Consider the following 26,305-nt stretch of genomic DNA (forward strand, 5'->3'; position numbering starts at 1 on the left):
GTGGGGAAGGGCTGGGGGTGGACATAATGAGTCATCATGAAGAAAAGTGTCTTCAAGGCTCTCCCTCCTCCCCAAAGTGAGGAGGCCTCAGCAGAGGCATCTGATGAAGACCTCTACTTGAGGCCTCAGATAAAGAAATCTAGGAATGAAGGTGCCTGGTCTATGAATGTAAATATGTGAATGAGCGTGACTGACCACAGATCTTGAGTTTTGACTACAACTCCCGTCAGGGACTGCTGTGCATGGGCTGTGCAACAAATCTGGTGTGGAGAGGACAGTTTTCTCCAGTGAAGCCTGCTAGGTAAAACCTTTGTAATTGCCTAGGATTAGGACAAAAAAAAATTAACATAGGTTTTTAGCTAGAAGTTAGATTCCTCAGGAGAAACAGACAATAACCATCATACCACATCATGTCAGATCATAAGTATTCTGATAAAAAAAAATAAGTCAGTGTAAGAAATAAGGAGTGACAAGGATCCTATTTCAATAAGATGGTCAGATAAATCTCCCAAGGGGGTAACATTTTATGAGAGACTTATAGAAGTGAAGAAGTGACTATGAGACTATATGGAGGAAGAGTCTTCTAGGCAGGGGGATTGATATGAGAAAAGGCCTTGAGATAGAATGTGCCTGCCTTTTGGAGGAATGGCAAGGAAGCCAGTGTGGCTGGAGCTGAGTAAATGAGGGAAAGAGGTTTGAAAGGTACCAGTGACCAGATTACATGAGACCTTGTAGGTCAGGGAAGGACTTTGGATTTAGTTCTCAGTGTGATGGGAAAGGATTTAGATTTAATTTTCAGTGTGGTGGGAAGTCATCAGGGACTTCGGAAAAGGAGAATTATGTCATCGGAGATATATTTTAAAGGATGATTTGGGCTTGAGGAACTAGACTTGGGGGCAAGGAGGAAAGTGGGCAATTAGGAGGCAATTGCAATTATCCAGTCAAGCAGTAATGGAGGCTTGGCCAAGGTTAGTATCTGCAGACCCAGTGAAAAATATTCCAATTCATAATCTATCTCAGTGAGGCAGAAGAATTGATGGAATGGGGGTAGGAGATGAAATGAAATGAAAAGATGGGAGATTGTGGTAATAAGGTGAGGTGCTTGATATTGAGAGTTTTTAGGAGATATAGAGGGAGAACTTTGGTCTGGGGTCTGGTCCAAGGAGGAGACGGCCAGGGCAGAGTGGACAACAAGACCACTGGAGAGGAAGAGGACAAGAAAGTGAGAGGCTCCACACTGTGTGCACGAGGCTGAAATCACCTAGACAGGGGCAGTGAAGGAGAAGGTAGGAGAAGTTGGCTGCAGCAAACCAGGTACTCAGATCTTCAGTGAATAAGGGGCACCAAGGAGGAAGATGAACAGCAGCAGCCATGAGGGATTGTGGGTAGTATAGTCTGATGGCTTGCACTTTGAAGGAGCTGGCTTTTTTTTTTAACATATAAATGATGTGTTTTCCATTTTACATTATATGATGCTTCATAAATTTTAATCAATCATATCTCATAAAACATGCAGTGTATTTTTATAATTTTACAAAACATATATATTATGTATAATATATAAATAAATATTTATTTATTTATTTATATAGATAATAGGATACATGGTAAGCTTGGAATGAAAGCAAGCTAGTTTTAACAGAAATACCATGTAGGCCATGAAAACTCCTGAAGAACCATCCCTGCTCTACAACAGAGGATCTCTCTTTAGTTTACTATTAAAGAAAAAAAAAACATTAGATGACACTTGTTAAAGCACAGTCAAGAAGACTTTATCCAAGGGGTGGGAGTGCTACTGAGATAGGCACAGGGACCACTGCAGAGGGATTTTACAGTGAGGGAGAGATATTTAGCCAACTCCAAATATAGCATGGGCAGGTGGGAATTTATAGCCAAGGAGAAAGTTGGGGGCAGGGTAGGGGGCAGTCAGTGGATGGAAAATTTCTAAAGGGAAACAAGGATAAGGAGGGATTCTGCCCAAACCTACTTAACAGGATTCTTGCTAAGGACAGGCCAGGGTAATCAGACATCACCTGGGGGTGGTGGAGGATGAGGAACCTGATCAGATTCAAGCATAATCAGGTAGCAAGGTTGGGGATTCTGGTTAAACTGGGTTCTTAGCAGGATTCTTGCTAAAACTGGGTCTTACAAGAATGTGCACAGATGGGCCTGAATAAATTTTGATCGAGCCAAGAGTCTCTGTCTTGTATAAAAGATGATGTCTCCAAGATCTCTGGATAAATACAAAGCCATTTTTTCTTTGCTTCATACTGTCTCCTCACCCTTCTCTTACCCAAATTAGAGTTCAGCTCTGGTTATCATATTTCTACATCTCCTCAGCCACATCTGTGCAGACCCTCTCTTGGGTATTTTCTACAGATGGTTCAGGTAAGTACTGACAGCAACAAGTGGGGGAGACAGGGGAGGAAGAGAGTGTCTGCTGACATATAAACAGCAGTATCCAGCATAGTTGAATATGGGTATCTGGAGCTCTAGTGAAAGTGATTGGCTGGAAATAAGCACCTGTGAATTAATAGCTTAAACTTGACAGTGGAATCCATTGGGATAGAAGAGAAAAACCAGAGAGAGTGGAAAGTAAGGAGAAGATCAAGAACAGGCACTCAAGATAATCAGCATTTAAGGCATGATCAGAGAAAATTGACCAGGAGGTCAGAGAATGGGAAGGAAGAGAGTTTCCAGAAGGAGATAAGGCCAACACTGTGACATTCAACAGAGTGGTCAAATCACATGAGGTCTGAAAAGAGCTCCGAATTTGGGGTGGGAAGTCACAAACAAGCCTTGTGAGGGAAGTTTTGGCAGAGGTGGGGGCCAGAGGCTAGGAGTGGAGGCGGCAATTGCTACTTACTCCTTCAGGGAGTTTGACTATAAGAGAAAAAGAAACTAAAAGCAGTAGCAAAGGGAATTGCTGAAGAAACTGCTATGAGGAAGGGAGAGGGTAATAAGCAGGGTAACCAGCCCACAGAACAAATTAAATGGGACGGGAACAGATTTGTAACATCATCAGTCTGAACAATTGAATAATTTCCTCCAGTATTGCTCAAACATTTAGTTGTAAGAACAGGTATGTAGATCAACAGTGAAGTGTTCTTAGGATGAATTCTGCACAAAGAGGCAAGTTTATTGGCAAAAGAATGATTGGAAAGGTATACTATTGCTGTGCTATCTAATATGATAGCCACCAGCCCCATGTGGCTATTTAAATTTAAATTAATTAAAATTTAAAAAGATTAAAAATTCACTTTCTCAGTCACACTGGCTACATATCAAGTGCTCAATGGCTACAGTGGCTGGTCACTATCATGTTGGTCAGCACAAATATAGAACATTTCCATCATTGCAGAGAGGCCTTTTGGAAAGCACTGCACTACAGGGTCTATACTGGATAGAGCTGAGGTCTTGATGAAGTCAAAGAACAAATGTTGGAGGAAGATATCTTGTGGACAGAGATAGGTACATTGTGGCTTAAGATTTTAGGAGCAGAGCTGTTCTTGGCGAAAAGGTTCAAGGTTATGTTGTAGGAGAGGAGCTGCTCAAATAGCCTGTGAATGAAGAGCTTTGAAATGGAAAAGACCAAAGAATTTTGAAGCAAGGTTGTTGGTGAACTTATCCATGCTGAAATAGCTCAAATTGATAGTAATAACTGGTTGGAAAGAAGGACTTTAGGTCTACTGCCAAAATCTTCAGTGACCAAGAAGTAATGACAAATGATTAGTAGCTAACAACAGTGAGAGAGGTGGGCACCTCAAAATGGGAAGGATGTTGTTGCTCAAGTTCCCTGTGAAGTGTGCTAAAACAAGCAGTGACTGAGGACAAGGGGTGTCCTTTGTTTAGGGCCAGATTTCAATGAAAGCATAACCTTGCGGGAAACTTTGATGGAGAGGTTGAAGATGCGGAAGAGTTTATAACAATGGAATGAGATTTCCAGAGGACCTAGTAAAGCTCTGAAGGAAGTTTGGTAAAAGAGAAAAAACTTATGAGTACAGACAACCATAGCAACTTGAGAAAAAGATGGTTCTTGAATGTAGAAGATGTGCATTTGGGGTAGTGGCCAGGGAAGACGGAAGTCCCAGGAGTAGTCAGAGATCTCCCAGGTGTAGTCAGAGATCTCACGAGGTTAGAAGACTACAGTTTTTGTGTAGCATTCAAACAGTATATTGCTAAGGAACGAACTTCTCTATCTGATTAGGGAGGTGTCTAGATGGATTCTTGCATGCCTAGCTCCTGATATCATCATAGCAACCGGTTATAACTAGACCCAGACCCTTATTTTACCCAAGTCCTGGGCAAGGGAGAGAATCTCAGTGCGTATCCACCAATGGAGTCCCAGTGAGTCCAGCAGCTGGGTGACCTAAGATGTGTATTAATCACAGCAGAGGCCTGAAGCTGCTTAGGAAAAGTAGACCTTGAGCTAAATCTTACCCATTTCATCAGGAATTAGCATGTGTACCACGTATAGCTCTGAGTGATGTCATGGAAGGCAGTGGCTGGTGAGGAACTATAGAGCATAAATTGTGAAATACTTTCAGTTCCACTCAAAATGGACCTCAGAGTGATTTCCACCCCAGAGTGAGGGGAGAAAGAGGAGGGATAGATAGGAACACATTTTTCCTATCATTACCTTCTCTGTTCTACTCTGGAGACAGAGGTAGAGATCCTCTCTTGCAGCTTCTCAAACTGAGCTATTGTTAAAATGCAGAGTTTGACTCAGCAGGTGTGGTGGGGGGCAGAGATTCCATATTTCTGACCAGCCCCCTGGTGATGCCCAGGCCTTTAGAACATAGACCATACTTTTGATGGGTAGGTGAGGAGTGGGGCAGTCAGATGGGTATAAGGAAAAGCCCTTATAATCTTTGGGAGGGGGGACCTGAGTCAGAGAATTTAGACTGGTCTGTTATTGGAAAGAGTGGGTGGGAAGGAGAGAAGATACTGTGAGGTTCTGCAGAGAAATAGTCATAAATCAAGAAGAGAGAAGAAGCCAAAGGCGAAGTAATTTCCGATCACAGGAGGTACAATTGACTAGTAAGCAATAACAAAACGGCGACCGTTAACTGGCAGAATTTTCAACTATGAGTTTGGTTTCTCCCTTAGGTCATCTGCCCTAAAACCAGAATGAGTTTCCCCAGAGATATAGCTGCTAGAAGCTTTTACAGCAGGTGGCACTCTTACATTATCATTCAGAATTTAGCAAAGAAGTAGCAGGAGCCCCAGGATTGCCTTGTAAGGCAATTGCTGAATACAGTAAATCTTCCTTAGGTTCCCCTTTCATAGTTCCAGGTGCTCAGGTAAATTTTCCCACCACCCTCCAATAGGGGAACACATCCTGTACATATGCTGCATTTTATACTTGCCACGTGCTTCACATGGTTTTAGTGAGCACAATTGCAATAGGCAGTGATTTGAACTTGTGCTGACTCTCACAGGTGCCCGAGTCCTCTTCCCTTAGAATGCAAGACCACCAACAACCCTCTTGATTATGTGTTCTCACTGGGCCACTCTGTGGACAGTTCAATTTTGCCAAGTGCATGTCATTGTTTTTTGTCCTACTCCCTCTTAGAAGAGAAACCCATTGATTAGATCAATTTAATTTCTTAAAGAACACCTCAAAGGAAACGCCTCTCATCTCTCTCATCAACCTACCTCCCCTTTCCCCCTTAATGTCCATGACTCTTCACTGAAGTCTGGAATGATGACGCTTTATTCAAAACCCACCCTAACATTCTCCCCAGGGCAGCATTTAACTTTATATTAACTAAGAAACAGCATTTCCCACTAACCCTGCACTTCTCACCCACTGCTGCTTAATTTCTTGGCCAACTCTCAAGTAATTCTGTGACAAAGAATATGTCCTACAAAACCCTATAATTGATCCTTAAAGGAGTTAGGCGGCACACATCCCTTCCACAAACTACAATATGTTCAGGGGTGGAAGCCTTTCCCTAGACTCTTCCAGCATATCCTCCAGGGGTTGTAAAAACTTCCAGTGGCGATGCATACTGGAAAGAGCAAGTGTCTTGTACCTGGGGTTTCCCCAATACTCCAAAAGCACATCCTCACCTTCTCATCTATGATTCATTTCCAGCATTTCATTCATGTACCTTAAATGGTCTTTGACCACCACAATCCCAAAACAACCATCATATTGGCCCAGTTCTCCTTCTGATCCCTGAAAGAGCTTAGAGAGGTCACTGAAAATAGAGGCTTTGGTTGACTGTGTCATTTTCAAACTGTTTTACATCCTTGGGCAAGCTGGCCATGGAAGTAGCATTCATGAGGAAAGCTCTATAAAGGGAACTATTTGAATTTCAAAGATATTACTCAATGTGATAGCCAACTAGTAAGGCATAATGAAAGGGGGATGGATATTAAATTTATCACCATTATCAGAAATCTTTTCACTGTAACAGGCCAAAGAATAAGGGGATGAAGAGGGGAAGGAGAACTTTTGGTAATGGTGAGGAAGTAATGGAGCTTAAAACAGCTACAGTGAAGAGAATCAGTATTTAGGTTATAGGAAGGTTAACAGATGGGTGGATGCATTGTCTAACTCTGCTGTTTTTTCCTGGTCTGGGATTTAAATACACAGAACCATAATACAGGGAAGATTCTTGGAACACTTAGTCCACCCCTTCATTAAACTGGTAAGGAAACTCAGCCTGATAGTGGTTGCAGTTTGCACAAGGCCTACGTTTAGTTAGCAGTGGAGTGAGGACAAAAGTCCCATTCTCCAGATGCTAGTATGTATGCACATTCCAGAGTTTAATACCTAGTTCTTCAGTATCATTACTGGTAAGATAGCATCTGGGTATTGAATAAAGAGAAACGGAGCTGTTTTTTTCTTCTTCCTTCTTGTTTCTCCTTCCCTAATCTAATCTCTACCTTTCCTTTTTTAGGTGCTGCTTCCATGATGAGTCAAGGATATTTCAACAAGACTGGAGAACTGCCGTGCCATTTTACAAACTCTCAAAATATAAGCCTGGATGAGTTGGTAGTATTTTGGCAGGACCAGGATAAGCTGGTTCTGTATGAGCTATACCGAGGCAAAGAGAACCCTCAAAATGTTCATCCCAAGTATAAAGGCCGCACAAGCTTTGACAAGGACAACTGGACCCTGAAACTTCACAACATTCAGATCAAGGACAAGGGCTCATATCAATGTTTCATTCACCATAAAGGGCCCAAAGGACTAGTTCCCATGTACCACATGGGTTCAGAGCTATCAGTGCTTGGTATGTAGTCAAGGGCGCATTCAATCCCTGGTCTTCTCAGACGAGACAGCAATGAGCAGAGAAATGTTGTGTGTGTGTGGGAGGGGGGTCGAGAGGGTGGGAGGGTTGTGAGTGGTACCTGTAGAGAGAAGGCAGGAGATAGGCATTTCTGGGAAGCCCATTTGAAGGGAATGCAGGGTTTGGTGATAGGGAACTGAAAATCCTTTGTACTTTTTATAGTTTGCTTCTGAAGGATCAGTAAGAATTTGCTTTGGGGACAAACTAGAGCTAACTGAACAAAGGTAATGTGGCTAAGGGAAAACCACGGGTAATTTGGCCATTACTAAGTTTACATAACTATACAGGCCTCAGATCTCTTTTACATTCATTTTTTTCCTTTGGTCCAAGATTTCTCACCCACTGAGTCTTTGCCTAGAGCTCCTAGCAAAGGTGACAGCTGATTGATTTGGGTTTTTCCTTCAGCCTCCTGGTGGTCACTTATGAGTTGTTTGCTGCCCATCTAAAAGCCTGGTAGACAAAAGGGAAATAACCCAGCACACATAATCCTGAAGCTGACAAATCAGCTCCTCTTTTTTTTTCCAGGCCTTGAAAAGCCTAAATATCACTACAGATTTTTTTTTATTATAATGCTGTAAAATTATTTTTTATTTTGATGCACAGTTTTGTTAATTTTAACATACATATACATTTATGTAATCACCACTATAAATAGGATACAAAACATTTCCAACACCCTAAAAAAATTTCTTCATGCTTTTGCTTTATAATCGTACCCTCTCCATACCCTTAAGCCCTGTTTTGCATCCTACAGTCTGGATTTTTTTTTTTAAGATTATATTTATTTGACAGAGAGACACAGCGAGCGAGCGAGCGAGAGAGAGAGAGAGAGAGAGAACACCAGCAGGGGGAGTGGGAGAGGGAGCAGCAGGCTCCCCACTGGGCAGGGAGCCCAATGCAGGGCTAGATCCCAGGACCCTGGAATCATGACCTGAGCTGAAGGCAGACGCTTAACAACCGAGCCACCCAGGTGCCCCAAGTCTTCTCTTTTTTGAGAACATCACATAAACGGAGACATACAGCATGTGACCTTTTAAGATTGGTTTCTTTTATTCAACATAATGTCTTTGAGATTTATCTAAGTTGTTGCATGTATCAAAAGCCTGTTCCCTTATTATTGCTGAGGAGCATTCTATTTTATCCACTCAACCCATGGAAAGACATTGGGATTTTTTCAGTTTGGGGCTATTATAAACAGCTGCTGTAAACACGTATAAGTGTGAACATAAGTTTTCGTTTCTCTAAGGTAGATACCCAGGTGTGGGATTGTTAGATTCAGATTGACTTTTGATGAAACTGGAAAAGGCAGATCAATACTGATCTGAAACCACAGAGTAAAGAAAAGGCAAAAGTAGAAATAGAATGAGGAGCCCTCCCTTTAATTAAGCCTTATGTGATTCAAACTAGGCTGTAGGACTTTTAGAACATTTTACCAAGTGATAAATAAGTGTTTTCAAGATATGGACAGATACCATTGAGGAACATGGTGTATTTTAGGTGGGACGCGATCATTTTTTTTATTTTAACCATTTTATATTTATTTTAATGTATTAGGAAAAACAATAACTAACTTATCCAACCTGTGATTTCACAGATAATGTTAAGGAGGCCAAAGGCGGTAGCACCGTGACAATGCACTTCCTACAGACCACATAAAGTGCAAGCGGAGTACTTAAGTAGTGTGTTGGTACAGCAAAACTTAGAAAGGTGACATGCAAATCACTGGTTTTAGAGACAATAAACTAAATTAGAAATTAGTATGTAGAACCTGAAAACTATAGTAACTATTGAAGAATATCAAGGGATTTGGCTAGTGAAAGGGGCTAGGTGCCAGTGATCTTTGACAGCCATCAAAATCTGAATGGCAAACCAAGGTGAGAGAAGCTCTGCGTTTATCAAAATCATACATTTTCCCAAAAATGGCTTGGTTTGGCCTTCATCTTATAGTACATCATGAAGAAAGCTTGACAGTAATACCCAAAACCAATATTCTGATTTTTAAATCCAAAATCCCCATCCACTCACTTATCACTATCCTGCCTGGGTTTCTAGAAGATATGGCCCAGAGCATGCCAGCACCATGAACTCTGTTAGTGTCAGTCCCTTTCTGATCCTTAGTCTGGCAAGCTGCAATGTACCCCATGAGACAGCTGGTTTCTAACGTCAGACTACTTCTCCGTCCCAAAACTCCACTCCTCAGAACAATGCCTCATTGTGAATCTTCGGTGACTCAATTTCAGCCTTCCCATCAATCAGAGAGCACCCCCCTCACCCTGATTTGTGTAATAGGAAGTAAGCATGGCCCAAAGCTCCATTCTTGAAAAATAAATGTGAGGTCCTTATGGGGCTCTCACCATGGGCTGAAGCCCACACTTTAGACACCCAGAGGCTCCCAAGTGTGCCCCCAGTAAGTTCCCAGCTCAGAGCCAGTTATTTGCAGTTGTCTTCTAGACACATCTAAATTTTAGACTGATTTCTTTTTTTTTTTTTGTATCTTTATTCTGCTTTCAGCTAACTTCACTCAACCTGAAATAATGGTAACTTCTAATAGAACAGAAAATTCTGGCATCATAAATTTGACCTGCTCATCTGTACAAGGTTACCCAGAACCTAAGGAGATGTATTTTAAGCTAAAAACCGAGAATTCAACTACTAAGTATGATACTGCCATGAAGAAATCTCAAAATAATGTCACAGAACTGTACAACGTTTCTATCAGCTTGTCTTTTTCAGTCCCTGAAGCAAGCAATGTGAGCATCACCTGTGTCCTGCAACTTGAGTCAATGGAACTTCACTCCCTACCGTACAATATAGGTAAAGCTGCTTCCCAAGACTATTTCTTTCATCAGGTATTATACCCAAATGGTTGAGGCAGATCATTCAATATGCCCTGCTTGCCAGGAAGCCTCCAACAGGGCCATTTTGTGGTGGTATTAGGAAGGAACTAGATGGAAGTCTCCTCTCTTCATCTGCTGCAGGGTCCCGGAGACTATGAATATATGCTGCACTTGAGGAAGTATGTTCTTAGACCTTAAACTGACCCAGTCTTTTGGGCTACCTTTGGATAGAAGATTCTGAAGTTTAAGTCAGAAAATGCAAGATTCCTCCAGGCTAGAATTCATCCATTCATACACACACACACACACACACACACACACATCATCCATCCATCCATCCATCCATGCGGTACATGCTCTGAGTACAGAACTATTGTAGATGTTGTTGGCTGCAGACGTGAAACCTAAAATGTATAAGACATGGGGGCTCTTTGCCTTCAAGTACTTCCGAAAGAATCAGAATTCCATTATGTACACACATGAAAAACTGGATTTTAAAAAGATTGAATTGGGATCTAAAGCATATCCCATGGAAATATGCAACTAAATTTAAAAACAAGAGTGACTGATAATCAATTTTATAGGCATTCAGAGGTAGTTAGGTTCCTTGAGGGCCAGGGAAGTCTTCCTAAAGGAAATGGGACCTTAAAACACCATAAAAGATAACTGGGCTTTAAAAGTATGGTGAAGGGGTGCCTGGATGGCTCAGTCAGTTAAATGTCTGCCTTCGGCTCCGGTCACGATCTCAGGGTCCGGGGATCAAGCCCCATGTCCAGCTCTCCATTCAGCCAGAGTCTGCTTCTCCCTCTCTTTCTGCTCCTACCCCCACTCGTGCTCTCTCTCTCTCTCTTTCTCACTTTCTCTCAAATAAATAAATAAAATCTTTAGAAAAAAAAAGTAAAAAAGATAAAAGTATGGTGAAGAGAGGACAGATATCAGACTTGTGGTTTCCTGAACAGAAAGAAAAATTCTCAGACAGCATCCAAGCTGAGGTGAGAGGACAAAAATCAGTTAACAGTATTTGATATGGGCACAGGTTGTGGTGGTAGGCAGAAGTGTCAAGGAAAGACTAAGAAGCAGAAATTCTTGTGGCATGTTGACAGTGTGGTACAGGGTCCAGTCCAGCTGGAGGAAAGGGTTGAAACTAAGCAGTGTCCACTAACAGAAGCCTAACATTTTAAAGTCCTGGCTTTGCCCTGGGGGAAATCCGTGTTTGAGACCCCACATTTGAGGAGCAGTAACGGCAAGATTTTCTCCTGATATAAAGGCACTCTGCACCCACACTGTCCCTATCAGTGCTTCTTCTGATCCTGACCCCTCTCTTCCCACACATCGGTGTTCTGCTTACCTTGGCCCCTTCTCCAATTCTGGCCCTTTGGTTTTCCCTCTCCTAAGGCATCCATTGAACTCCTTGCTTCATCCTCTAACCTTGCTGCTTCCTTTCTCCTGCTGTCTCATTGTTCAAACATAACTTGGTCTATGGACACATTCTTATGGACAGCCCCTGGAGTCAGTCCCTCTCAGTAAGCTATACAAGTGGGCCAATCCCTTCTCTTGGTACTGATTTCCTTCTTCTAAGACATCTCTGCCTCTGAGAGCCCAGTAAGTAGTTAGGCTGCACAGGAGCCTGGTTGCTTTTACTGTAGCCTCTCTTGGCCTAACACAAGCCTCTCTCAAAAAAAAAAAAAAAAAAAAAAGGAAGCCTCTCTCAAACTATCCCTGTTTGGAGCCAGCAACACCACCACACATGACATGCCTTGGGGACTTCTGCCATGGCTTCCTCTGCCATGGCTCCCAGAGTCTACAAATGAATAGGGCCTTGCCATCCCTGTAGCTTCATCATGGCTCACCTTTCTGCTGTTTCTCAACTACTGCCCAAACATTCCCAGCTACCACAATCTTCAGAAACATTTCAGCTCCAGCTGCCTCAGGAAGCCAGGGCTTGCCTCTCCGTATCCCTGTTCTATGGCTTGACCAGAGATAGTATAGGCCATTGAAGCAAGGAATCTTTTTGGGTGTCAAAAGGTAGCAGTCTCCATGTTATCAAGTATAACCCCCCTTTACTGGAAATGCCAAACAGGCTCAAGCGGGATAAAACTAGGACAGACTCAAACAGTGTTGGATATGGCCTGCTGCATTGCAGGCCATATCCTAATGTCCTTTTCCTTATGTCCCAGGAACGGGGCATGTGTCCACAAGTTGCAGCTAAACTAATAGGTCAGCTGGTATTACTTTCCTGTAATTTGAGATTAACTATCAGAATGAGTCCCATAAATGTCTATAAAATGGGCCATTCAGTTCTAAGCTTTCCCCTCAAAGTCTGTTTTTCAACTTCTTGGAAGATTAGAAGTCCCCATGCAAGGAAGAAAGTCCTGAACTCCCAGGAGCTGATTCCAACCCTGATTCCTCAGGGCACAAAGAGGTATCAAAGGTTTTCTAGTAGGTGATACATTCTGAAAGCCCTGTTTCTTCCACTGTAACCTCAGTGGAAAAACAAACAAACAAGCAAAACTGGACGTAGGTGGCTGTTATATTTGTCCAAATGAGGTATGTCTGGGGCCTGATCTAGAGATGATAGTGGATGGAGAAATTATTACAAGGGAAACTTCAGGACCTCAGGCCTGGCTATACATGGGCTGAAGAAGCAGGGTGTTGCACAGATGACTATACATTCAAAGCTTAAGCGTGGGTACCATACCTACATGCAGAACTAAGGGCCAGGTTGACTTTCTTCTTCTAGATCACAGTCATTGTCATCCCAACCTTTGGGAAGGGAAGGCAGCTTGGTCCAGGCATTTGGCCAGAAGCACTGGTTTGGTTCTAAGCTGCTAAGGCCCTAAGCCTGGGACTTTCTATGACCTCGTACTGTGGATTTCAGGCTCCTCTGGCAGTAGAGCCCTGGGGAGATGCTGACTTGTAAATGAAGACAACAGTAATTATAAACCTTTTATAATCGATCTTCCCGGCTGATTAAAAACTTGTGGTCATTTCTAGATGCACATACGAAACCCCCCCCTGCCCGAGACCCCATCCTCTGGATTGCGGCTCTACTTGTAATGTTGGTCATTTTGTGTGGGATGGTGTTGGTGTTCTTTCTAACACTAAGGAAAAGGAAGAAGAAGCAGCCTGGCCCCTCTCATGAATGTGGTGAGTCAGTGCTTGTCCCCTCTGCAGATTGCCATTTTGCAGCTACCTCCGGTCAGCTGCCTTCTGGAGCTCATTGGCTGAGCTCAGATTAGCAAAAAGTCAGCAAGTGGTTGGAGGAAAAGGTTTTCCCTCAGGGTTTGGAGCCCGTATAGATGGGACTCAACAGTGCTCTGGATTTCTAGGAGAGGCAACATTTCTAAACTAAGGTCTACAAATGTACTTCTGGTTTCCAGACAAAGCTGATTATTCCTTGCTTTAGCTACCTCACTTCATGAAGTTACTTTGAGAATTCAGTGAAGTAAAATCGTGAAAACACTTCTAAGTGTTAATGACTATGGACCTGGCAGTGTTCAATCAGGGAATCTTGGGGGCGGGGGGAGGAGGATTAGATGACCATAAAATTTACTTGCTTATCTCTAAAAGTCTAGGTTTCTGAGAAAAAAAGCGGGATGAATTGTTCCCCATTGACTTTTTAAAAATAATATTAACTTTTATTGATTACCAAGTATTATATACCCATTACCAAATATGCTGAAAAAAATATATCTTTAGTTCTACTAGTAGGAAAGAAATAGTTATACAGATGACATTTTGGTGTATATCTTCCAGATTTTTCTGGAATCTATGTTATTTTCCGTAAGTGAAATGGTATTATAAGGACTGTTTTTCACAGATTAGATAATATCATACATGCTGTTTTCTAATTTATTTGTATTAGACATAGTAAGAAAACTTTCAGTGTCATTAATTATCATTCTATAGCATCATTTTAAATGGCTGTGAGATATTCCATTTTGTGGATACACCTTAATTTATTCAACCAACTCCACATTGTAGAAGAGTTAGATTGTTCCCATAGTTTTGTTGTTGTAAATAGCACTGCCCTGAGCAGCTCCTCATTGACTTTTGTAAAAGTGGCACTGTGCTTAATGTGGGACAAAGGGGTCCCTGACTTTATAATAATCTTATGCCTCTTTGTGGTTTGGGCAAAGCTGCAAGGTAAGGTTGGACTTTATCTCAGTAATGACTGTAGTAGAAGTTTGGTTGGTGCTAATAATTAAGGTAACCTTCTTACTCACTTTCGTAAAAAGCACCAGATGAGTAATGCTTCTGATCAGCACCTTATTTAAGATTTCACTGTACCGATTTTAAGATCCACTAGAAAATAGATGGATGACATTAGCAGTCACTCATTTCATCCTGATATATTTTAAAAACAGGAAATTGTGGAGTGAGTATCCAATTTCAAGAAATGAATACAATGCTTATGGTAGAGTCATATTCAAGCTGCCAAAATATGGGGTGTGTTGATATAATAATAGATTTCTATGCTATAAAAGTGTAAAATTCAGAGCACAGGGACAGATGTACAGATATATCATGCTTATTGAAGCTTTGGCTTTTCAAGGTGAGAATTTTGAGCTGTTTCTTTCAATCTCATTGCCATTTAGAATTAGCTAGCTATGCAGAAGCTCCTTCAGCTTGGAAATAAGCTGTTTCCTAATTTGCTTTCACATTGGACTGATTAGCTTACAATGAAACAAAGAATAAGGAATGGAGAAAAAGAAAGGGAGAATGTTTCTTCCCCAAGACACAATCAGAAAAATTCAGGAGAACAGAGTTCAAGAAGCTGTGTGTGTGTGCCAAATCGAGCTGTGAGTGGTAAAAGGCAGACTATGACAAGAGAATATAACATATGACCTCCTCCCCCCAAGAACGTGATAAAGAATATTGCTAGGAAATTTCGGTCAGATAGTCACCTGTGCTAGTGACTTTGGTCAAAAAGAAGAGTCTTGATATCACTGGAGGAGGAAGATGTACCAAGTAACCACACCATGTAGATATGTTTGTAAATTTGGGTTCTGTAATTCAGCAATGTCTGCACTTCCTTTGTGGGTACCTCTGGAATTTTCTGTATGATAGATTGTGTAATGTCCCCGACAAGATGTCCACCTCCTAGTCACAGAGCCTATTACATGTTATCTCACATGGCAAATGGGAATTTGCATATGTGCTTAAGGTACTGACTTTAAGATGATGAGATTAGGTGGGCCCCATCTAATCACATGAGTCACAGCCCCTTTCCCAGGCTGGGTTAGAGAGATGAGATGGAAGGAGGAGAGATCCAAATCTTGAGACAGGCTTAACCCACCATTGCTAGCTTTGAATTTGGAGGAAGGGGACATGAGACAAAATGTGGCCTCTAGAATCTGTGACTGGCCCTCAGCTGAGAGCCAGCAAGGAAATGGGGATCTCAGTCACACAACCACAAGGAACTAAATTCTGCTGAAAAAGAGACATGGAAGCCATTATGATCCATCCACAGAGACACAAGCTTACTGATAACCAGTAGGAATTTCTCCAAAAATGGCATTTCCCCTTAATCCAACATTAATCCGTTTCTCAGAGGAGATGGCCCTCAAACTAACTTGGCATCAAAAGTCCTTTACAGTGTTTGTTCGGTAGTTATAGTTTTTCAAGGCCCCAACCATCCACATTTACTCTGTTCGGGCCAAATAGAAAGGGAAATGCCACTGTTATTCTAGCTGGTTTCTAATCTCTCTTCTCTTTTTTGATTTGTCAAATAGGGCAGATTAGGCATGAGAAATTGTAACCTTGAATTACAGTCTTTTCCCAATCAGAAGTTACCCTATCAGCTTACCCATGGGGGAGAGAGACTGAAATAGCTCCTCCTGAAGTTTTACTTCCTCATCTGGGTCTTGTGTGACTGAAATCTGTATGTAATAGAGCCCTAGCAACCAACAGTTTTTACAGTTTGCTGCCTTCCACCAAACCTGGAAGAGTCTCGGCTCTTTCAGGAATGATTTCTTAAAGGGCAAGTGTCTTTTCTGAAATAAATAATTTTAACCACTATTGAGACAGAAACCTTCACAGGACTTAAAAACTGAAAGTTGATGATATCATCACATCTGGCCTTCAAAATGCTAAATTTGTAATCAAATCCACAAGTTTAGAATCTGCCTTTTTATTGCCTGCTTTCATTTTAAAATAGAAACTTTTAGTTTTTGAAATGGTGATGATTTTGTCATGGGTATGAAAGGACAATATAAGTATTCTATGTTGGTCTACAGACATCTGAAATACTATATTCAGTTACAAGTAAGCATTTTTTTAAGAGAAAGTTTGAAAAAAATAAAACCTAACCAGATTTACAGTGTCTAAAAGCTCAGTCAAATAAGAAATTGTTCAAGTACCTGAGAATGCTTAGCCAGAAAAGAAGTCTTGGGGAGGAGAAAAGTGTTCCCTTCAAATATCTGGAAAGCTGCCACAGGGTACAAAGATCTTACTTAGCTGTGGCTCCAAAGGGCATCTCAGTGCATGAACAGTATGAGAAGTTGTAAAGAAATAAGACTGAATTTTCCAACAGTTAAGGCTCTTTTAAAATTACATAGAAGACAAAAACTTCTTCCTCCCATGAAGGATTAACTGCTACAGGAATGTCCCTCCTACTGTAAACAACTGGAAATCAGACAAAATATGAAACAACTGTTTTCAGTCATAAGACAATAAGCTGTAGAAAACTGTAGTCCATGAAAGAAGGAAAAAGATAAGGTGAGCCCTATGATTGCCCACAACTTACTGCCAGGAGTCAGTTTCCAGGCTACCCTAAAAGTAGGGGCAGCCCTGATACCAAAACTGGAAAAAGACATTACAAAAAAAGAACACTATACATATCTTGCGAAAATAGATGGCAAAATCCTTAACAAAATTACCAACTACAATCTAGCAAGCTATTAAAAGTATGATACATCACGATCAAGTGGGGTTTATTCCAGAAATATAAGCTAGGTTCAATATACAAAAATCAAGCTATAAAATTCACCATATTGGCAAACTAAGAAGAAAAAACATGTAATCACATCAGTGGATATAAGAAAAGCATTTGGCAAAATTAATACCCATTCATAATTTTAAAAAAGAAAGAAAAACTCTCATAAAAGTAGGAATATAGAGGAATTTCCTCAATCTGACAAAGGACATATACCAAAATCCTTCAGTTAGCAACATATTTAATGATAAAAGACTGACTGCTTTCCCCATAAGATCAGGAACAAGGCAAGGATACCACTCTCACTACATTTCTTCAACATTATACTGGGGGTCCTAGCCAATGCAACAATCAGGGAAAAAAATAAAAGGCATACATATTGGAAGGGAAGAAGTAAACTTTTTTTCCCCCACAGATAACATGACCATGTTTGTAGAAAAGCTTAAGGCATCTATAAAAAACTATCAGAACTAATTGTGCAGGCATCTGAGTGGCTCAGTCGGTTGAGTGCTTGCCTTCTGCCCAGGTCATGATCCCAGGGTCCTGGGATGGAGTCCTGCATCAGGCTCTCTGCTCAGCGGAGAGCCTGCTTCTCCCTCTGCCTCTGCCTGCCACTCCCCCTGCTTGTGCTCTCTCTCTCTCTCTGTCAAATAAATAAATAAAAAATCTTTAAAAAAAAAAAAAGAACTAATCATGTGTAGCTAAATCTCCAGATACAAGGTCAATACACAAACTCAAAATCAGTTATATTTTATGAAAAAATTGCCATTCTTTCCTTGAAAGAATGGGATGAAAACACACAGATCCTAGTACATAAAAGCAATGCATTTTCAAAAACAATCTGCGTATCTGAAGTAAATGGCTAAGAAAGTCAAAAATATATTCAGCCTCCTTCGTAATAAAATAGTTAGAAATTAAGAAAAAAAAACAAAATCAGTTAAATTTCTATATACTCACAACAAACAATTTGGACACTGAAAAAAATTTTAAATAACACAATAGCATCAAATAATATTAAAAGCTTGGGAGTAAGTTTTTAAAAACAAGTAAAAGACCTATACACTAAAAGCTAAAAGACATTAGTATTGACAGAAATTAAGGTAGGCCTAAATAAATGGAGAACTATGCCATGTTCATGGATCAGAGGAGTAGATATTAAGATATCAATTCAGCCCAGGGGCACCTGGATGGTTCAGTCCGTTAAGCATCTGCCTTCAGCTCAAGTCATTCTCTCAGGGTCCTGGGATGGAGCCCTGAGACTGGCTCTTGGGCTCCCTGCTCAGCAGGAGTTGCTTCTCCCCCCTGCTTCTGCTCTCTCTCTCTCTTTCTCTCAAATAAATAAATAAATAAAATCTTTTTAAAAAATGATATCAATTCAGCCCAAACTGAACTATGGATTCAATGATATACAAGTCAACATTCTGGCAGGCTCTTCAGTGTAAATTTAAAAGCTAATTCTAGGGGCGCCTGGGTGGTGCAGTCGTTAAGTGTCTGCCTTTGGCTCAGGGCATGATCCCAGCGTTCTGGGATCGAGCCCCACGTCAGGCTCTTCTGCTGGGAGCCTGCTTCTTCCTCTCCCACTCCCCCTGCTTGTGTTCCCTCTCTTGCTGGCTGTATCTGTCAAATAAATAAATAAAATCTTTAAAAATAAATAAATAAAAGCTAATTCTAAGTTTCTTGGAAATGCAAAAGACATAGAATTGCCAAACAATTCTGAAAAACAAGATCGAACACAGACAACTTACACTACCTAATGTCAAGGTTTCCTATACAGCTATAGTAATCAAGACAGTGTGATATTGGTGAAAGCAGACATACCAACCAATGGAACAAGATGGGTAATCAAAAAGTAAATTCACATGGTCAACTGATTTGGACAGAGGAGCCAAGGTAATTCCATGCAGAAAAGGGTGGTCTTTCCAACAATGGTTTTGGGACAATTAGATATCCACATGGAAAAATATGAACCTCAACACACAAAAAATAACTTGAAATGGACGATAGACCTAAAAATAAGAGCTAAAATTAAAAGACTTAAAAAAAATTGGAGAAAATCTTTGTGATCTTAGGGTAGGCAGATCTTAGATAGGACACAGTAAGCACAAAGCATAGCATAAAATGTAAAAATTGATAAGCTGAACTTCATCAAAGTTAAAAACTTTGCCCTTTCCGGGGCGCCTGGGTGGCACAGCGGTTAAGCGTCTGCCTTCGGCTCAGGGCGTGATCCCGCGTTATGGGATCGAGCCCCACATCAGGCTCCTCTGCTATGAGCCTGCTTCTTCCTCTCCCACTCCCCCTTGCTTGTGCTCCCTCTCTCGCTGGCTGTCTCTATCTCTGTCGAATAAATAAATAAAATCTTTAAAAAAAAAAACAAAAAAACTTTGCCCTTTGACTTTGTTAAGAAAATTACACTCAAGCCAGCCACAGACTAGGAGAAAATGTTTGCAAAATACATATCTCAAAAAATTATATAATGTATAATTATATATTACTACCCGCTAAAGAACACAATCCATTTAACAAAAGGCTGGGAGCAAAAGACTTGAACACATACTTCACAGAAGAAAATATACAAATGGCCAATAAGCACAGTCACACAGTCACAACATCATTAGTCATTAGGGAAATAGAAGTTAAAGCTATAATGAGATACCACTACACACCCACTAACATGACTAAAATTAAAAGGCCTGGTAAATATCAAGTGCTGGAGAGGATGTGACACAATTGAAATTCTCATACACTGCTACACAACCCAGCAATCTTAGATATTTGCCCATGAGAAATAAAAACATATGTCCTCACAAAGACACACACAAATGTTCATAGCAGCTTTCTTCATAATATTGAAAGCCTTGCGTCGTAAATTTTCATCAGTTGGTGAGTGGATAAACAAATGGTGATATATTCATATAAGGAAATACTGCTGAGCTATAGAAAGGAATAGACTACTAGTAACATGCTACAACAGGGATGGATTTCAAAAGCAGTGTGCTACCTCCATACTGTTTTCCAGAGTGGCTGTACTAGCTTGCATTCCCACCCACAATGTAAGAAGGTTCCTCTTTCTCTGCATTCTTGTCAACATCTGTTGTTTTCTGTGTTGTTAATTTTATAGCCATTCTGACTGGTGTAAGGTGGTATCGCATTGTGGTTTTGATTAGTATTTCCCTGATGATGAGTGATGTTGAACATTTTTTCATGTGGCTGTTGGCCACTTGTGTGTCTTCTTTGGAGAAATGTCTGTTCATGTCTTCTGCCCATTTCTTGACCAGATTATTTGTCTTTTGGGTGTTGAATTTGAGAAGCTCTTTACAGATCTTTGATACTAGCCCTTTGGAGATACCCAGCCTAGAAGAGGACAATCAATCAAAGTGATATTCTTTGTAAATATTAAATCCAGAATTACATTAGGATATCAAATATCAAACATAAAGTTAATAACTGCATTTTCCTTGAAGAATATAACAGGAAATGGTGCATTTGCTGAGCATTTTGTCTTAATTTGTAATATAGTTGTTTCTTATTTTGTGTTACTAATGGGTTTTAAATTTATAAATCAGATAATATTTAGAATTTTCTAAAACACTTCATTAAGTATTTCTATGGTGAAAAAAAAGGCAGTACACTAGGAGAAAGACACCAGGCACAAAAAGACCACATGACCACACATTTATGATCATTCTGAATTATAAAATTCTAAAAAATGTAAAACTATTGCGACATTAACCAGATCAGTAGTTATCAGGGGTTGGGATGAGGAAAGATACCAACTGAAAGGGGACAGGAGGGAACTTTTGGGGCTTATATAAATGTTCTATGTCTTGGTGATGGTGGTAGTTACATGAGCTATACATTTGCTAAACTCACCAAAATCTATATAGAAATTTATTGGATTTTTTGTGTATTAGTTATACCTCAATAAAGCTGATTATTTTTAAACACACACACATGCACACATGAGAACTGCCAATGGTAGGAAGTATTCAAAACCATTAAGGATGTTGTTTCACTCCCTAAAGTCCTGCATGGACACCCAGGTTAACAACCCCTGCTGCAAGGCTCTGAGTGGGACAAGAGCACTATCACAACAGTCAACCGAAAGGAATTTAAACCCCAAGTTGCATCAGTGGTAAGCCCATACCAATAGCAGCTCATGCTTTGGGGGGTCTAGCCAGTTAGAGGTTTTCCCACTTGGGCCCATCCATGCCACACTGTCATACTGGTAGCGCCAGCTGACTGGTAGTGCCCCATTAAGGCAGCAACATCTCCAAGATTTCCTTTTCATCTCCTTCTAAACCTTACTTTCAGAAAAAGATCGAAAACTTTTCCAATCACTAAATGATTGCTAAAACTAAGTGTGTTACCCCTCCCGGCGGTATTTTTATTTTAGTAAAGAATAGAGCTGTAAGCGAAAAACCTATTTCCAACATTAGAACTTAAGGGACGGTGAATAAAGGAAGGCATTTGGTTTTTGGATGCAAAAAAACCTCTGCAGTTGCATCAAGTAACCATCTATTCCACATATTAGGACAGAATGATTTCTCTCTGAGTCCTAAGACTTTGGATTCTCTTCAAACTTTCCCTCTTTTACTATCTACAGGCAATACATTTTCTGAAGTTGTTTTGGTCTCTTTCAGAAACCAACAAAATGGAGAGAAAAGAGAGTGAACAGACCATGGAAAGGTGAGTCCTGACCTTACAACATTGCTGAAAGAGGTACCATCTCCAGAGGATCTATAACTTGACCATCAGTTAAGTCTGAGGCATGCTGAGACCTCAGCAAACATGAACTAATAGAGAGGGAAAGGAAACTTAGGATCTGGAAAGAAATGTTCTAGCTGTAAATGGATGGCAGGATGTCCAATGCACAATGCTCAAGGGGCACAGCAAGCTGAGTCAAGGTAAAGTAAAAAATTAATAGCAAAGTGGTCTGTGTTATGTATGGGCTGTATATTATTCACCATGGTAACCCCAGTACCTATCATGGTGCCTGGACTAGTGGGAATCCTACATGTGTGGAATGAATGAATGAATAAATAAATAAATAAATAAATAAGGAGTGATAACATGTTCCCTTTAGCTTCAGGGTCTTTGCACCTGCTGTGCCCTCTGCTTGGAATGTTCTTCTGCCACTTCTTTATCTCATTCTTCAGATCTTGGTTCAAGCTGCACTTCTAAAAAAAACAACCCTTTTTTAAACTAGAGTATGTTAGCCTGTTATCGTGTCATGTGGATCCCTATGCTTTTTCTTCATAACACCAGGTAATACTTCATTTTTGAGTAATTACATTATTAAACTCTATGAACTACACCAAACTTTATAGAAGGTAGAGATCATATCAGTTAGGCTTATCATTGTGCTGCTAGCACCTAGTGCCGGCATATAGTAGGTGCTCAATAATTTTTTTCTACTGTGAAATTGTAGCAGCAGATATTTTTTAATCCATAGAAAGTAGCCTTTTTATAATACTAACAATTTTCTATAGTTATAATTTCATGGCCATCTACTGGTTTACAGATAATGGGACTTACTCATAAAATTTACACTGTCATGGTTTGATAAATATATAACATGTTGAAAAAGAGTTTCATGGAAGTGTAAATGCTATTCATCAGGGTTTAGATTACATTTGTTTTCAGCTGAGCAATATTATAAGTTGTTTGATTTTTATTTATTTTTCATTTATTTGCTTACTTTCTAGATTCTTAACCTAATCATATCCAAATAAGCAATCCTAAATATAGCACAGGGGAAATGTGTATATTCTTTTTTTATATTCTCCTTTGTCCACATACTAGGGGCTATAGAAGACAAACGTGGTGAGGTGCTTTTTTTTAAGAGTTCAAGTTTTCAGTTGTTTTTAAGTTCAATTTATTCAAACTGAAAACCAAAAATTTCACCCAATCTCTCACCCTCACCCACCACTTCTGGCAACCACCAATCTCCTCTCTGTGTCTATGAGGTGGGTTTTTATTATTTATTTTGAGATTTCACATATGAGAGATCATATGGTGTTTGTCTTTTTCTCTGACTTATTTCCCTTATCATAATGCTCTCAAAGTCCATCCATGATGCCATAAACAGCGAAATCTCATTCATTTTTATGGCTGAATAATATTCCATTATATGTATATACTGCAATTTCTTTATCCATTCATCTATCAATGGACACTTAGGTTGTTTCCGTACCTTGGTTATTGTAATAAGTATTTGTTGAAAGAATGAATGTATGCATGAAGGAACACATAAAGATTCCTGGCAATCATTCCTTTCACAACATGATGGAATCAGATTATCTATACCTCCATCCTCCCTGAAGAACAGGGCTCTCAAGAATATCAGGGCTCTGGCCACACAGTCATAGGGTCAGGCAATCCTAAGTCAAAAGCCTGGTCACAAAGATACAGTCAATACCCCAGGGTTAACAGCCGCAGAGTGCCCAGCATGTACCTGAATACGCACGCTGCGGTGAGTCTAGGAATCCTGGATGGTGAGCGCAGGTGCTGAGATCTTGCCTGCCCTCTTAGACTCAGCTCAGATATGGTCCAGAAGAGCCTCCAGGGAGAAAGCAGGAAGTAATCAACATATGGCAGGGGCAGGTCCAGACAAAAATAAAGGCAAGTGAATTGAAGGAAGCATGAACAGCACATCTCCACTTTTCAACAGTTTGTTTCTCGTTGTTGCTATTTCAATGGCTCCCTGTATTCTGCCCTATCACTGAAATCGAGAAAAAGAAAGTGGCTCAATTGTGAAACCTCACCCAATTCCTTTTCTGTTGTTGTTTTTCCAGAGTACAACCCCATGTACCTGAAAGAGCTGATGAAGCCCAGTGTGTTAACATTTCGAAGACAACCTCAGGCAACAAAAGTACTACACATTTTTAATTAAAGAGTAAAGTCCATATGACCATCCATTGTTTATATGCCTTTGCTTTCAAATTTTGGGTTACTTTTTTTCTTGTCCATTAATATTATTATTACCGTTAATAATAGCAGAGGCTCGGGGACTCCCTCTAAGTGAGATAGCCTTCCTATACTGCCAGTTCTGCTCCCTATGCCAGGAGCAGGTTTTAACGGCTTCTTTTCATTTCAGAGCACACTTGTGGGCCGAGCTCACCTGACTGGCTCCTGGCTCAGGACTAATGTTTAAGACTAACACCTCCTGTTTCAGATTCAGCCTTCTTTTCTTAATTTTATAAATTGTGTTTTATGTAGAACCCCCCAATTACTGGAATAATGGCTTTTATCTATGCTTAATTCTCAAATAGTGCCTCATTCCATCTTGTATATTTGTGACTACCTCTTCAGTCTGGGTGGGAGTTATGTATGTTATGGCTTTATAGTGTTGCTATTAATATTTTGAAACATAAAGAGATGTGTACTATAATAATGTAATTACTATGCCCTAAGAAAAGTCTACCCACTGCTCTGTGAGGGTCAGTAAGAAAATGATGGCTTGGTGTGCGGAACAAATCAAAATTTGGAAAATTAGGCACGATGGAGATAGAACCAGCTCTGAATCCTGGAGCCACTTCTGTCTGGGCTGCTGTTAATCCGAGGAGGATCCACCTGCCAACAGGCTATTGATAAGTCTTAGCAGAGAGCACTGTGTAAAGCAGGAAAGCACTATGCACTGTGAACCCTGCTTCTCTTCTTGAAAGAAAAGACTGAGATGATGGCCCAGGGTAACTGTTCAAGAACAACTGAGAGATCACAATACTCAAAAGAGAGAGACAGAGATAGAGAAGGAAAGCTTTTGACCGACAGAGATGTGCATGAATGTCCTATCTGTCCAGTCCTCCAGCAAGCAACAGGTGAACAGACTGTCCAAAAGGACTGGAGACAGACAGCACCTTCCCTGGTGGTTGGTGAGAAGTTTGGATAATACTCAAGTTATTGTGATTTTCCATCTGGCTGGAGGCAGAGCTGCGGAGGGACAGCTATCATCTTGATAATGGGATAAATGGAAGGAGGCTGAGTACTCTTCCAACTCATGGCTGAGAGAGAAGGAGCTAGAGTGGAATTAGGAGGACCAAGATGCAAATCATCCAGAGGCCAACATAGCTGGCAGGTGTCCTAGGAAGGGATCAGCTGGCCCAGAGCAGGACTCGCAGATTTGTGCCTGAGGACTGTCTATGTCATTCTCAATGATGGGAAAGCTAGGTGCACAAGAGGACTATGCTAGCCTGGTAGAAATGAGTTAGGTGACCCTGGCATCACTAATGGATGGAGCAGCCTCAGTCCAAACCGAAAGAGAACTTTGGGAGGCCCAACCCACAGAAATATTTCTTCTTATTCTATATAAAGGAACCTAGAAGATTGTAGACAGCTGTGCTAGCCATGCTTGCCTTGTAATATTACCATTTGTGTGTTGTGCCCTGCCTCTGACTTCATTAAGCTCTAAGCATCTTGTTGGTTCCTAACTTGTTTTATACAGTGAGCTCTTAATAAATTTTTCTTAAATTGAGTTGAAAGTCTCCATTTTCTGCTTCTACTTCAACAGTACTACTCAACACTTGTAGTCTGACATTACTTGCTCTGCCTTCCTAATGTACTTCCTTCCTCTCAATGTCTCCATGGAAGCCTCACTCTCCAGTCACCCTAGCTGGAGGCCTCTGACTCATCCCAAACCCTCTCCTCTTCCCATTTCCCTTAACAATTATATAAAAAAGGGGGGGCTTATATGATTCTAAATGTTTATCTTAGTTATGAGACATAAAAAATAAAGCAAAGAAGGTTCTTTCTGAGGACAGTTGGGAAATTTAGAGTTAGGAAAGAGATACTTGCTTTTTAGTTTGTAACTTCTTATATTCTGTAATTTTAAACTATGTACTCATATGTACATTAAGCAAAAGCTTAATGTAAAATATTCCTTAAAATGCCTTGATTACAAAATGAATGCTTACAACTATTTTGTATATTTCTAGAGTTGCCAAAAGAGTAAATCTCGAAAGTTCTCATCACAAGAAAAAAAAGTTTGCACCTATGTGTAGTGATGGATGTTAACAAAACTTGTTGTGTCGATCATTTCGCTATACATATATAATAATTTTATAATATATATAATATATATTACATAACATATATTATATATAATAATATATAATAATTTGATATATATTAGTATTATGTTGTATACCTAAAATTAGTACAATGTTATATGCCTATTATACCTCAACTAAAAATAAATAAATGCATGTATATTGCATGCACTTAGCACATAT

General features: G+C 40.3%; 1 protein-coding gene across 3 annotated transcripts in view; it reads left to right on the forward strand.

Moving 5' to 3' along the window:
* Positions 1-25,548, forward strand: part of CD86 (CD86 molecule) — a 64,852-nt gene extending 39,304 nt beyond the window's left edge. For 2 of the 3 annotated variants that reach the window (XM_019807942.2, XM_002927223.4), the window contains exons 3-7: positions 6,912-7,247; positions 9,816-10,118; positions 13,136-13,288; positions 21,719-21,764; positions 23,873-25,548. In XM_019807942.2, the coding sequence (XP_019663501.1) occupies positions 6,912-7,247; positions 9,816-10,118; positions 13,136-13,288; positions 21,719-21,764; positions 23,873-23,966 (932 nt within the window). In that variant the 3' untranslated portion in view covers positions 23,967-25,548. The remainder of the gene's footprint in view (positions 1-6,911; positions 7,248-9,815; positions 10,119-13,135; positions 13,289-21,718; positions 21,765-23,872) is intronic. The other variant, XM_019807943.2, reaches the window with a different exon arrangement.
* Positions 25,549-26,305: the final 757 nt, after the last annotated feature.

Source organism: Ailuropoda melanoleuca, chromosome 1 (genome assembly GCF_002007445.2).
Source record: "Ailuropoda melanoleuca isolate Jingjing chromosome 1, ASM200744v2, whole genome shotgun sequence".
NCBI classification, from domain to species: Eukaryota; Metazoa; Chordata; class Mammalia; order Carnivora; family Ursidae; genus Ailuropoda; species Ailuropoda melanoleuca.